Source organism: Taudactylus pleione, unplaced genomic scaffold (assembly GCF_031769625.1).
Source record: "Taudactylus pleione unplaced genomic scaffold, aTauple2 ptg000086l, whole genome shotgun sequence".
Taxonomy (NCBI): domain Eukaryota; kingdom Metazoa; phylum Chordata; class Amphibia; order Anura; family Myobatrachidae; genus Taudactylus; species Taudactylus pleione.
Window position 1 is genome coordinate 14,566,359 of NW_028284488.1, and position 12,570 is coordinate 14,578,928.

Below are 12,570 nucleotides of genomic sequence, written 5' to 3' on the forward strand. Positions count from 1 at the left end.
TATTCTGTAACCTCCCGTCCACGGAAACTTGTTGTGCACCTGTTCATTTCATAGTAAGCTGAAATAACACTTTCAGAAAATTAATGTTTTGTTTCCTTCCAGGTGATAATGTTTTGGGTGGTGGACAGCCTTATAATGAGGAAGTACAAGAGAAGGAAAGTGGATGATATTTTTGAAAATAAATTGGATTCAGACAATTTACCACAAGTAATGGATGATGAAGCACAGGTAGGAGAGAAAGACGGCCACAGCGACTTAATGCTGAACGTAGATTCCAGGATTATAGCCCTTGTTGTAGTACACCATTATAATGGCTTGTAAGATTCAGATTTGTTATTCATTTAAAGTAAACAATGATTTGGGAAACCTCTGTTTCCATCTGGGAGGTCCAGCACCTGCCATGGAACAGGCTTTGGGCTTGATTCAAAGGTGGATGCAAATGCGCCCGCAGCCAGGGTTGTCTTAACAGCAGTGTGGGCCCTCGGCAAAGCAATGCTCTGGGGCCCCTACCCACCCATTCACGGGAAAAAATGTAAATGGTCAATAAAATGAAACCCTCCTGCATGTCCATCAGACCTCCCACACATGCAGAGAGACTCAGTCTGACTGGTCTGAAGCCGGCGGATGAAGTGAAACTGGGACTGAGGTGAGTACTCGTCACCAGGGGAATGGGGTGGGGGAGGTTACATCAGAATACAGTGCATCGGCGACTGGCTTATAAAAATATCACAAATTTACCAACTGGCCGTGGCTGCAGGGGAGTGGGTTGGCGGGCCCCTACAAGCTTCGGGTCCTTGGGCAACTCTCCAACAAGCCCAATGGAAGAGATGGCTCTGCCCGCAGCAGCATCTATTGCCGTTCGCCCATCTGCGACTTAATGTAAATGCCGCTGTAAACTCCTTCGTGTACATCCATGCAGCCGAATGTGCAAGGACGGAGACCCGCACTTTCAGCAACTGTACACATCTCAATTGCAACAGCGCAACTCTGTGTAACACACGCACCGTATGAGTTCTTTGGAATTTTCACACATGCGCAGTTGCAAAAAAATGCTGCACTACGTGGACATGGGCATTACGTGCAGCTCTGAATCAGGCCCTTAGTGTACAAGAGACGGGTATGGGGCAGAACGTCTACCTGTCGCTATAAACTCAGCTGTTTTACAGGGCCAGCTGTACTCTCTGCTCCTGGTCAAATATCTACAGCTCTAAATATGCTCAAATTATAATCTTTGTTATGTTTTAATAACAGGTCAGTGATTGCACATGTATGGGATTTTTTTGTTTATTTGCTATAAAATAAATATCCCCCTGAATATTGGATATTAAAATGCAGTGTATGTCAGTTATGTACCGGTTATCATGTATGAACTATGTTGTCTGGAGTGCATTGATATTCTAGTTTTTCAGATATGGTTTTCTCTGTAAAACGAAGAATTGGCAAAACGTACTTACTGACTTTCAGAATGAACCTTTGCAATCACAGCCTGCATTTTCATTCCCCTCCCTACTGAGTTGTGTAGCGCTGCTCCTCACAGTGACTACAACATGAGACACTTGTGTCCTGATGACTGTGTATAATATTATCTCTGAGTAGCAGCAATACGTTCCTTTCACTTTTTTCTGAGCTTGCTAAACCACTGCTTTCCAAACAAGCAGGGCTGGATTACCTATTAAGCAAACTAAACACATGCTTGGGGCATCAAGGGAAGGGGAGCACTACAGAAATTTTCCATTGTTGGATTTACCATGGACCATTTGGTGCAAATAGTGCAGCTGAACCAGGTTCCACAAAGAGGGGCTATATACAATAATAAAAATAATAATAAAGCCGTATTAAAAGAGGTTAATTATATACATTAATCTTGGGAATACAACAAATTTAGAAATTGGTAAACGGCCACACAGTCCACCAAGGCTCATATTATCGTTCCTGTCTTGGCCATGTCGGCTGCCACGTTCAGTTGTCCACTGAGAGAGTGCAGTGGTACTCATTACAGTGTTGCCAGATGGGGGGGTTATCCAAATGTGGATGTTTTTAAAGGGCTTAGCAAGAATTTTGGAGATACCACAGGGAAACGTGTCGAAGCTGCAGGTGCCATCTATTCCTTAGCACCAACCTGCCAAGGGCTATACACCAGAGCGTTATTCAGTCATCTTGCATCTTCACGGAGACCTTGCTTACGGAGGCCCAGTGCGGCCCAGGATTCACACAGGAGACCGGCGATCAGCTGATCACGACCGACCGGAGTTGGCTCCTCTGGTCCTCTATCCACGGCCCGGCAATTACACTGCACTCAGCAGCCGCTGGAAATACTACGCTATACACTGAGACCGGAGTCTGACACGGAGGACTGTATTGCAGTGAGTAACAAGGGACCTCTCCTATGTACTGTCCTAATACTATTTTTATCCCCATTAAAGGATTTTAACTTCAGCTCATCTGCGGGTTATTCACACGGCTGTGGAAGATATAGTCACATTTACTTTTTGCTACAACAGAACACTGGACATCTAATTTTCACTTTGTGACTGTTACTCATTATCCAGTCTTACAATTAGCACTATTGGAATCTCAACTTAGGTTTTTTCTGTTACCATCCATTACTAGTTATTTAGCTCTCATTTTATTGATTGTTATTATTTATTCACTCCCAAGAGCTATTAGTTTTATTTATGTGTATTACATTAAATGTAAAGTATATTTTACCACTTTTTGGTCTGATAGTGTTCATGATGTTATAAGCGCCTTTGCAGCATATCCCTGTTTTGGTGATGAACAACCCTTTTTCAGCATGATGGAGCACCTTGCCATAAGGCAAAAGTGATAACGAAGTGGCTCGCGGAACAAAACATCAACCTTTTTTAGTCCATAGCCAGGAATCTCCCCAGACCTTAATCCCATTGAGGACTTGTGGTCAGTCCTCAAGAGGCAGGTGGACAAACAAAAACCCACAAATTCTGACAAACTTCAAGCATTGATTAGGCAAGAATTGGCGGCCATCAGTCAGTATGTGGCCTGGAAGTTGATTGACAGCATGCCAGGATGAATTGCGGATGTCTTGAAAAAGAAGGGTCAACACTGCAAATATTGAGACTTTGCATAAACTTAATGTAATTGTCAATAAAAGCCTTTGACACTTATGAAATGCTTGTAATATTACTTCAGTATACCATAGTAACATCTGACAAAAAGGTCTAAAAACACTGAAGCAGCAAACTTTGTGAAAACCAAAACCTGTGTCATTCTCAAAACTTTTGGCCATGGCTGTACAGACAACATCAAAACACCTTTCTAAACAGGGCTGCCAGATACACACAACTCTTCTGCCACACTCCAGACATTAGATGCCAGGAGCTTTACCATAAACACTTCTGTGGTCATTGTACACTCTATCGGTTATATTTCAGTTGTACGTTGTTTTTTGTTTTTCTTTTTTTTTTCTTTTTCCTGTTGTCTTGTTCCGTGTCAGATAAGATGTCCAGCATTGTGCCCAGTGCAGAAATATAAACAAGTGTTCTAACGCCCAAAGTAGAGTACAATGAGGAAATGGGCATCATTTGCAAAATGTAAAACATGACTTTATTTTGTCCATACTGCAAGCTTGCAACACTACAAACCACAGGCCTTTCCCAAATAACTCTTGTATCATTCATTGTCATGTTTTAGATTTTTCTAAGTAGTGATGCTTGCTGCCTTTTATTTCTCTGTATATTGTCCTTTGTGTTTTGTGGAATCTTACTGGAAACTTTCACTTCTAAATGAGTCATGGGAAGCACTGTCTGCGCACCCTCACTCCCTACTTCCTAGTTTACCACTAGGTCTGAGCCACTTTGTAATTCAGAAAATGGTCACTTTAACCTGGGTATGTTTCTAACTACAGATAATGCTTGGTAGGGCTTTGCTGCAGATACATTCTCTCTCTTCCTCTTTCTCCATCTTTCTCTGGGGCTGACGCAGAGTTGAACGTATGACTGTTTGTGGAACAATTCTTGCGTGTTTTTGCACTGCACATGCTCCAGAACTAAGCGCACACAATTACCCACAATGCAGAATCATGTGCCCTTTGTAATGGAGTGTTCTCACATACAGCTATGTCCTTCATCTTCTATCCTCCGTGCGTTATATGCCTTGTGTAACAGATCTCATGAGAGCCGCCCGGCGCCTTTTTCATCACAAATGCATCTTATTCAGAATGTGATGTGAATAAGACTCACAAGCAGAATTTGCTGATGCACCTGCAGACTAGACAAAGTTACACACAAGCAAACAATATTGCTCATTTAGAGGTGTATATTTTGCACCTAGTGTAGTCTAGGTGCAAATGCACACTGATGATGGCTAGTAGCAAACTAGGCATGTACACACAGTGCTGATCACAATGAATATATGCATTCTTTATTTTTCCACTTCTTTGGATTAACATGCACCCAATTTACTTTTAATTCTTTAACTTCATTTTCTCCCTTGGCACTGTCTGCAGTAACTACACTGTGCATCTATTGGGACATCTTGAAATGCACAAGCAATACCAGGGTAGTGCGACCAGTGCCGAGGCACAGGGCACAGCAGGGCAGGGGGCGCTGTTTGGGCCTATCAATTATCCTGTTTTTTATCATTCTCACTTGTAGCTTCCTCTTCTTTTATCTCCAGCATCTCCTGGTCTCCCCTATCTCTTTCCTGGCCCTTCTCATGAGGCCATGACCCTTTTGCAGGTGCAGAATCTTATGTTCCTATTAAAAAATGGAGAGGGGGGGTTGGCAATGCTCTCCCAAAAAGTCTAGTTACGGCTCTGAGCAATACATATACTATATACTAAATTTGTGTTTTATATAGCATACAGGCACAACACTATATTTTGCCACACACTACCTATAGAATACTATCATACTCCTTCAGACATCACTGAGTATACAGAGATTGAAGGTACGCACAGACGTAATGCTACATATATGTATGTTCCCTTTCACCCTACAATATCCATCACTTCACTTTCAATAGTCATCTCATGACTGCTGTAGCAGTACATTCCTATCTAAATAAACACACTTCTTTTTTTTTTTCTTCACTTCTCTTTTTCCAATACATTTTGTATTGTATTTTTGCATGATAGTCACAGGCAAAACTTTAAAGTGATTGTGTGTGTGTGTGTGTGTGTGTGTGTGTGTGTGTGTGTGTGTGTGTGTGTGTGTGTGTGTGTGTGTGTGTGTGTGTGTGTGTGTGTGTGTGTGTGTGTGTGTGTGTGTAATAAATATATATATATATTAGGGATGTGCAGGCTCGGTTCTACTCGGTTCCGTTCGGTTCTTTTTACCGGATCTTATTGGGTTTCAGCTGTCACGAGTTTTGGATAGCCAATAAGATTCGGTAAAAAGAACCGAACGGAACCGAGTAGAACCGAGCCTGCACATCCCTAATATATATATATATATATATATATATATATATATATATATATATATATATAAAAAAAGAACACAATATTTTAGCTCTCAATTACACTCTTGTCACCAATGCAATTATGGTGAGTGCCATCACTAACAATTTGGTAGTTCATTTGTTACTTCTTCATTACAAAAATATTTCTAAAACCGCTGAGACCCACCATACCATTCTTTTTCTGACAGCACAACACAGACACAACTCAATCTTGTTCTTCCGTATTCTTGACTTCCCTCCAATCACCTCCATTCTCATGGGATACACTACAGGCACTGGAGCTTGAATCTTTAAGATTGTCCACCTAGAGATGAGTTGGACCCTGGTAGGGGTGCAAGCTTAGGGTATAGCCTTGACCTATTGTGAATACTGGTCCCTCTGATGAACCTACACACTTAGGGGACGTAGCCAGATCATCTTTGGTTGTCATTTCACCTCTCTGACATTTTCAGGCCTTCCCTGGGCTCCCAGGCAGGGCTAGGTACTACGTACCCAACTACGTACCCAACCCTAAACCCCATTGGTGCCCTGTACCTTTTAAGCTTGTATATCATTCACATATCTCCACAGTCTTCAAATGATCCCAACCCGGATAGGCCTGCTGACTTTTATTTGGGCTTCTGCAGATGGACAGTTGATAACTTTTGAACAGTGCTAAGTAAAAACTAACCACAGAGATGTAAACTAATGAAAAGAAAGTTCCAAATAATCAGACAGATATTATAAGCAATAATCTTGCAACAGTTCCTAATTGAAAATTGTAACAATGTATTATGCGGCTGTCTGTATTCAGACACTGCCGAATTAAATAATCATGGACAGGTTTATCATACAAATGCAGATCTCACTTACAAAAGCTTGTTTAAAACGAAGTCCAATTAATAGCAGCACAGCATTGAACAGTTTTGTATTCAATGATTAATAAATTGTGCGTTGCATAAGCAATGTCTATGTAAATCATTGAATGTATAAATGAATAATGCTCCTTCCTGATTTTATCCAGCAATAGTGGCTGTGGTCTGAATGTTTAGGGGCCCAATAAGAGAACTAGAGAGAGGAATTTTCCTTATATTCAGTTCTCCAGGCTCTGTACATCTAAGTCTCAGATGAATTGAACGTACCGCTGGTGCAGTGATGTCACCGATGATTTAAAATAGGTGATGTCTCACTATTTAGTTATAGTGCCGAAGAACAATCCGAATCCTGTATGTACCAGTAATGGTATTATAATAGCAATGCTCACCAGGTCTTTGAAGAAGTTTCTTTAGGCGATTAATTTGCCACAGCTGCAATAAAGAGAATACAAGCAATGGTATACTCTCGTAACAACGTCCAAGTTTTTACTGGGATGTACAAAGGAGCTGTAGATACAAAAGTTATTACTATCCTCACGTGTTTCGTCACTCCCATGTGACTTTACAGAGAGCCGAAAGCTGAATTGAACATAAGTACAAAAAAATGCTCATAAAAATAGTGTATATACACCCTGTTATAGGAGGCTGTGTGTTCTCTGCCCTACCTTTTAGTCTTATTAATAACTGATCTCATTAATGCAATTTGTGACTCTTACACTATTTTAATCACGTTGAATAATACGTAACCTGTGACATCTCAGATGTTCTTAAGTGGCATTGCTTTTCACAACCTTTTTATACATTTGCCTTGTACCACGCTACACCCATATACTGAATCGCTTAGATAGCAAGATGCTAGCTTGGCACTGCTAACATATGCTCTAAGCTCAATAGGCATTCATACAGCCACATACACACAAATAAGTAATGAGCACATGCAAAGTTTAACATTAGTTTTGATAGGAAAGAAATATTTTGCTGTTAGGCTTGAAATAATACAGCACATATAATACTTCATCTGGCAAACATATCACAGTAGCACGATTTATTTTTAAAATTCTTAGAATAGAAGATTTTGTCTATGTAGGGATGTGCAGGCTCGGATAGGTTCGAGTTTGCACGCCGAGTTCGGATTTTTCCCTCGGCGTGCAAACTCGAACCTATCCGAGCCTGCACATCCCTAATTCTGTGCATGATCAAAGAAGAAAGCCTCTAATCGGAAGCGGTCAGCTAGAGCTTGCGACCATCCTCAGTGTGTTGTGCACCAGTCTACAGTAGATATGGCTACTTGCATGTGTATCTGCTGGTTAGTGCAGGTCAGCATCTGTTCATTTGTGCATTTAGGACCTTACTGTATGACAGATAATATTATGATCAAATTATTGTATCTGTATCAGTGAGCCCACATTCTATTTGTTAAGAGGTAAATGACTACAACTCCTGCACCAAGTCGGGGCTCATCTGGCTTCCTTCCATCTGCCTCCAGCACTATTGATGGGGGAAAGTTTTCGCACACCCAGGCATATATCTGAGTAATAAAAGGCGCTGATGCATTTTCGGCACTTTATCAGTTGATGTAGCATCTTGTGTGATCTTTAACGTAGATCTCCTTACATCCGGATAGAGCAATACATGGGATTGAAGGACATGGTCACATACACTGTACATCAGGAGATTGTTACCACAAATGTAGTTAGATGCAGGTCTGCACACAGCCTAAGTTTCTAGCTGCAGAATTGGGAGACCAACCTTGTCCCCCCCCCCCCCACAGAAAGCTTCTACTGGCACTAAGCTATGACAGGCTGTGCCAGGGACACTATAGTAGTTTAACCGCAACATGAAGTCCCCATGCCATTGTCCACCAGCCCATGTCTGTACAACATGAGGCTAAATTCGAGGTTCGTAACCGTGCTAGTGAGGCTCCTTACCAATTGCCACCAGTACAACAGCTGTCTTTCAATAGCTACCTGCTTTTGGTGGAGAGAAAAATCTACAATACATGTAGGGAACAAGGATAAAGGAGGATAACCCCTGGCCCTTGTAGTACATTGCTGTAACCTCCACTTCTTGATCAGTCCAGCAACAGTTGTAACTTCCAACCAGTTCTAACTTTGAGCTTCCATGATCTCACTGTTGAATTATATCTTGCAAGATCAGGCACTGCCTCTTTTGCCTGCTCCAGCTCCCATGACTGTTATGATAATATAGGGTGGGCAATTCCTCTTCTGTCTCTGATTGGCCACTCTTATCTCCCAGGGGCTGGATCAGGACTCGGAAGTTGTCAGTCTTAAACCTCCTGCCATTGGTGGCTCCGTGGTATCGCTATATAATGGTTTCCCACAATGAATCTCAGTAAAATAAAAATGCATAAGCACTGGACATGTAATTATCATTGGCATCCTCCCTAGATTAACCCAGTCATGGCTTCTGCAGATTGGCAACCTCCAAGATGACATCCCTCTTGACACACACAATTTTACCATTCATTTCCGTAAAATGCTGTTGGTTTTTGCGTGTTCTGGTCTCTTGAACCAAGCTCCAAATGGTCAGTTCCCATACACACACTCAAACACCCAGAGGGTGTGTGCCCCTGAATACAGAAAGAAAAATATAAATGTTGCATGGGTGCCTAGTCACACAGATGTTGCTGGATATCTCACTTCTCAGGCATGCACAATACACACCAGCAAACAAACAGCTGAAACGGATAACTTCCAAATAAAACTGCAGCTGTTAAGACTAAAATTTATTGTAATAGAAATCACAGATAAAGAAAGCACAATTGACTTAGGGCCCCATTTAATAACTAGTCTCATTACCAGCGGCATATTTCATTTAGTATTGCAGTGATACTAACAAAGGTGTTCAACATTACTTACCCCTGTGGCGAGGTCCAGCGATGTGCCCCTCCTTGGTGGCATCCCCCACTCTATTGCTGGCAGCCTGTTATGCGTATGCGTGATGGCTAGTCTGCACATGCGCATGACACTGTCACCCAGCAATGCCTGGAAGGCTTTGCTGAAGCTGGAAAGGCTATTGCTGAGTCCCTATTGCTGGCAATGGAGACCGTATCACTCTTGCCCTCTATAGATACCCCCTTATACCCTTGCCCTCTATAGATACCCCCTTATTGTAACATTGAAAAAAAAAATGGGATGATAATATCACTCAGCAAACACTCAACAAAGATAAAGCCATTATAAAATAATCTATTATTATTATCATCATTAATTGTCTATTTGGATGATTTGGTACGGTTTCGCTTCTTCTATTTTAGTTAAACCATTTTTTTTCCCTCCATGAAAAACTATACTGAAGGGATTTTTTTCTCTGCAGTAAAAAAAAAAAAAAAGTGACCTTTTACCCAAAACTTATGATTCGTGTACCGAAACACAGAATAAATTCTTCTGTACAAAAGACGTACTCTGTATAATGCACTGGACTATACAACCTACATAACCAACCTTCATCATCTAGGTTTAGTGCTTCTCCTACCCATATAACAATGATTCTCCTCAGATCAGTGTTTCCCTTTTAGTTCCCATGGTAATGCTCTTTTAGAATTCTTTCACTGTATACTAGTACTGTCTGTTGCGTGACTTTGTTTCATCTGTATTTCATAATGATCTCATCTATGTATTCCATGCAGCTGCTGTTCTGCTGGTCAAACACTGATTTATAGTTTTTACAATTTACTGTATAAATGTTATATAACAAGTGAGTTGTTACTGTTGCATTTTATAATGAATGTTAGAAGATATTTCCTGCTTTGCATGTATTTCATCTAAAATGACACATTTGCTTTCAAATAGATACTTTTTAAAAATAATTCTGGTGCTCTTCCATTATAGAGCAGTGGCGTCCACACTTTTTACTTGGAGTGCCATATTAAGAAAATGACTTTAAATTGAATATTTGTGGTCCTTCGTTAATACATTTATTAAGATGTGGGGGTTGCCATGTAGCTTGCTTGGCCGCCATAGGGGGAGAATTCAGCTGAAAGTGATGTTGCTTAGCTCTGGGAATGAGTGCCCGGAGCTATTCAATTGTCTGTATTGTTGCCGGCACTTAAGCCGGATACACACTGGGACGATTTCGTTATGATTTTGGCAAATCGTAACGACATTTGTACATTGTCCGGTTTGATGTGCTGCACATCAAACCTGACAATAGTGAATGCGGCCCCATTCATGTTAATGAAGGACGGAATTGAGTGACCGTTCCGTCGTTCATAACATCGCTCTGATGTGTACCTGCGGTACGATGTGTACCAGGAGGATATGTCAACCTGACATATCACCCAGTGTGTACCCACCTTTAAGTCGGGAGATGTAGTTTACAGAGGTTTAGTTGCAGTAGACAGCAATTTCCGACTTGAGTGCCAGCTGCGCTGGTGTTAGCACACACAGTGAACCTGCAACTAGCTTCACGCCACTAGTTAATTTAGATTTCTGCTCGCAACTCAGGAGGGTGTGAGCAGAAATGCTGTAGTCTACAGGGTGGCCAATTGAATAGCTCTGGGCACATATTCCGGAACTAAGCAACATCTCCTCCAATTGAATTCCCCCATACAATTAAATATCATCCATATATAGTAGTTCCACCAGTCATTCTGTTCTTTTAAAGCTTAATTAAACTACATTTGCCTTTAGTAAGATGTCATTTTTCAGCAAATCAGCTAGGAAATGGGAGCACTCTTATTATTGGGCATTTATTCAATTAAAAATTGTTGACTACTGTTTACCCTAAAGTGTGAATAATATTTATCTTTGTCTTTGCTCTAGGCTTTGCTTGGACCGTCCCCTGTACTTATGTATTGTTAACATGGATGTTATTGACAATTGTTATATAGACTCTGACACCAGCTTCTGCTGTGCTTGATCGATCATCATCTATGAAATCTGTTTCTCGTGGGTTGTAACGGAGAATACACCATTTCAATTCTTAAAGAACATCTAGAGAAAACTACTAGAATCATACTTTCCTCTTCTCCCGAAATGTCTGGTGGGTGAGGTGGACCATGATGACACGAAATGTGTTGTCACACCCTTGAACTTATAAGTCTACACATTATCCTGGTGGTAATGCACAATGTTGCCTAAAAAGCCGTTGAAATAGTTACAATATTGTAATTCTTTTCTTTGCATAATATATAAAACATCATTTTTGGCTATTAAAATATACTAAGATCAAAAAACTTTTTGCTCAAATGCTAATAGTGCTTTTATTTTTGTTCTAGAGTTTTACTGGGTGATTTAGCTATTCAGTGGGCAATACAGAAGTCTGCCCTTGACATGCAGTTCGTTTAACTGGAAAGTAATGAAAGGTAGTTTGAAATATGTTGCTGTATATGCCCTTGTGTATGGTTACCGCAATCTATGATTCTTGGGGATTTATTTACGAAGCAGCAGCTTACAAAAGCTGCTGCTTCGTAAATAAATCCCAGGTGGCTTTGTACTGACTGTAGTTGTCTTAAATTTTCTCCTGAAACCCGCCGGGAAGCAGTGGCTTAGAAAAGTTGCTGCTTCATAAATAAAGCCCTTTGTTTTAAGGCATAGCTCATATTGATATAGGATACAAGCTGGGATACCCGGCGTTGACAGGTTGAAGACTGGACCCTGAAGTATGCCTGCAGTCTTTCTTTGTTTACATTGTCCTAGTCCAGTGTTGGCTAACCTTGACACTGTCAAGCTGTTATGGAACTACATAACCCAGCATGCACTGCTACAGTTTTGCTATTAGGGCATGCTAAAACTGTGGCAGGGCATGCTGGGATATATAGTTCCACAACAGCTGGAGTGTCAAGGTTAGCCAACACTGTCCTAGTCTATAACCCCATTCCATTGATCCTGAAAAGGACCCCACTGTTTGCTAACATGCATGTAAACAGTGGCGTAACTACCGTGAGTGCACCCAGTCATGCACACAAGGTGGCCCGGTCCAGTCAGGGCCACTGAGGGGGGCCCAAGTGTCAGCAATGTTGATTAGGTTCCGGCCCACCAGCTGATTACAGTCATGGAGAGACAGCGCCACCGGTCACGAGGCAAACAGAGCTCGCAGACTAGCAGCCAATTAGCAGTGGTGGCTCCTGAGTGGCTGCCAGTCCATGAGCACCACCAGTGCTGTCTGTTGGTGTACCAGCTGTAATTAGCCAGTGGCCCAGCCCCAAATCCATACTTGCTGGCTGATAGCACACGGGGAGGCGAGATGCTGCTGGAGAGACATGAGGAGGTGAGTTGCTGGGGGGGAGGGGGCAGAATGTGTAAGGGGCACTACT

The 12,570-nt window shown here is 41.6% G+C and overlaps 1 protein-coding gene across 2 annotated transcripts in view; it reads left to right on the forward strand.

Moving 5' to 3' along the window:
- LOC148529182 (store-operated calcium entry regulator STIMATE-like) overlaps window positions 1-11,477 on the forward strand; it is an 82,014-nt gene extending 70,537 nt beyond the window's left edge. For both annotated transcript variants that reach the window (XM_088468908.1, XM_088468907.1), the window contains exons 8-9: window positions 103-228; window positions 11,078-11,477. In XM_088468908.1, the coding sequence (XP_088325034.1) occupies window positions 103-228; window positions 11,078-11,116 (165 nt within the window). In that variant the 3' untranslated portion in view covers window positions 11,117-11,477. The remainder of the gene's footprint in view (window positions 1-102; window positions 229-11,077) is intronic.
- The last annotated feature ends 1,093 nt before the right edge of the window (window positions 11,478-12,570 follow it).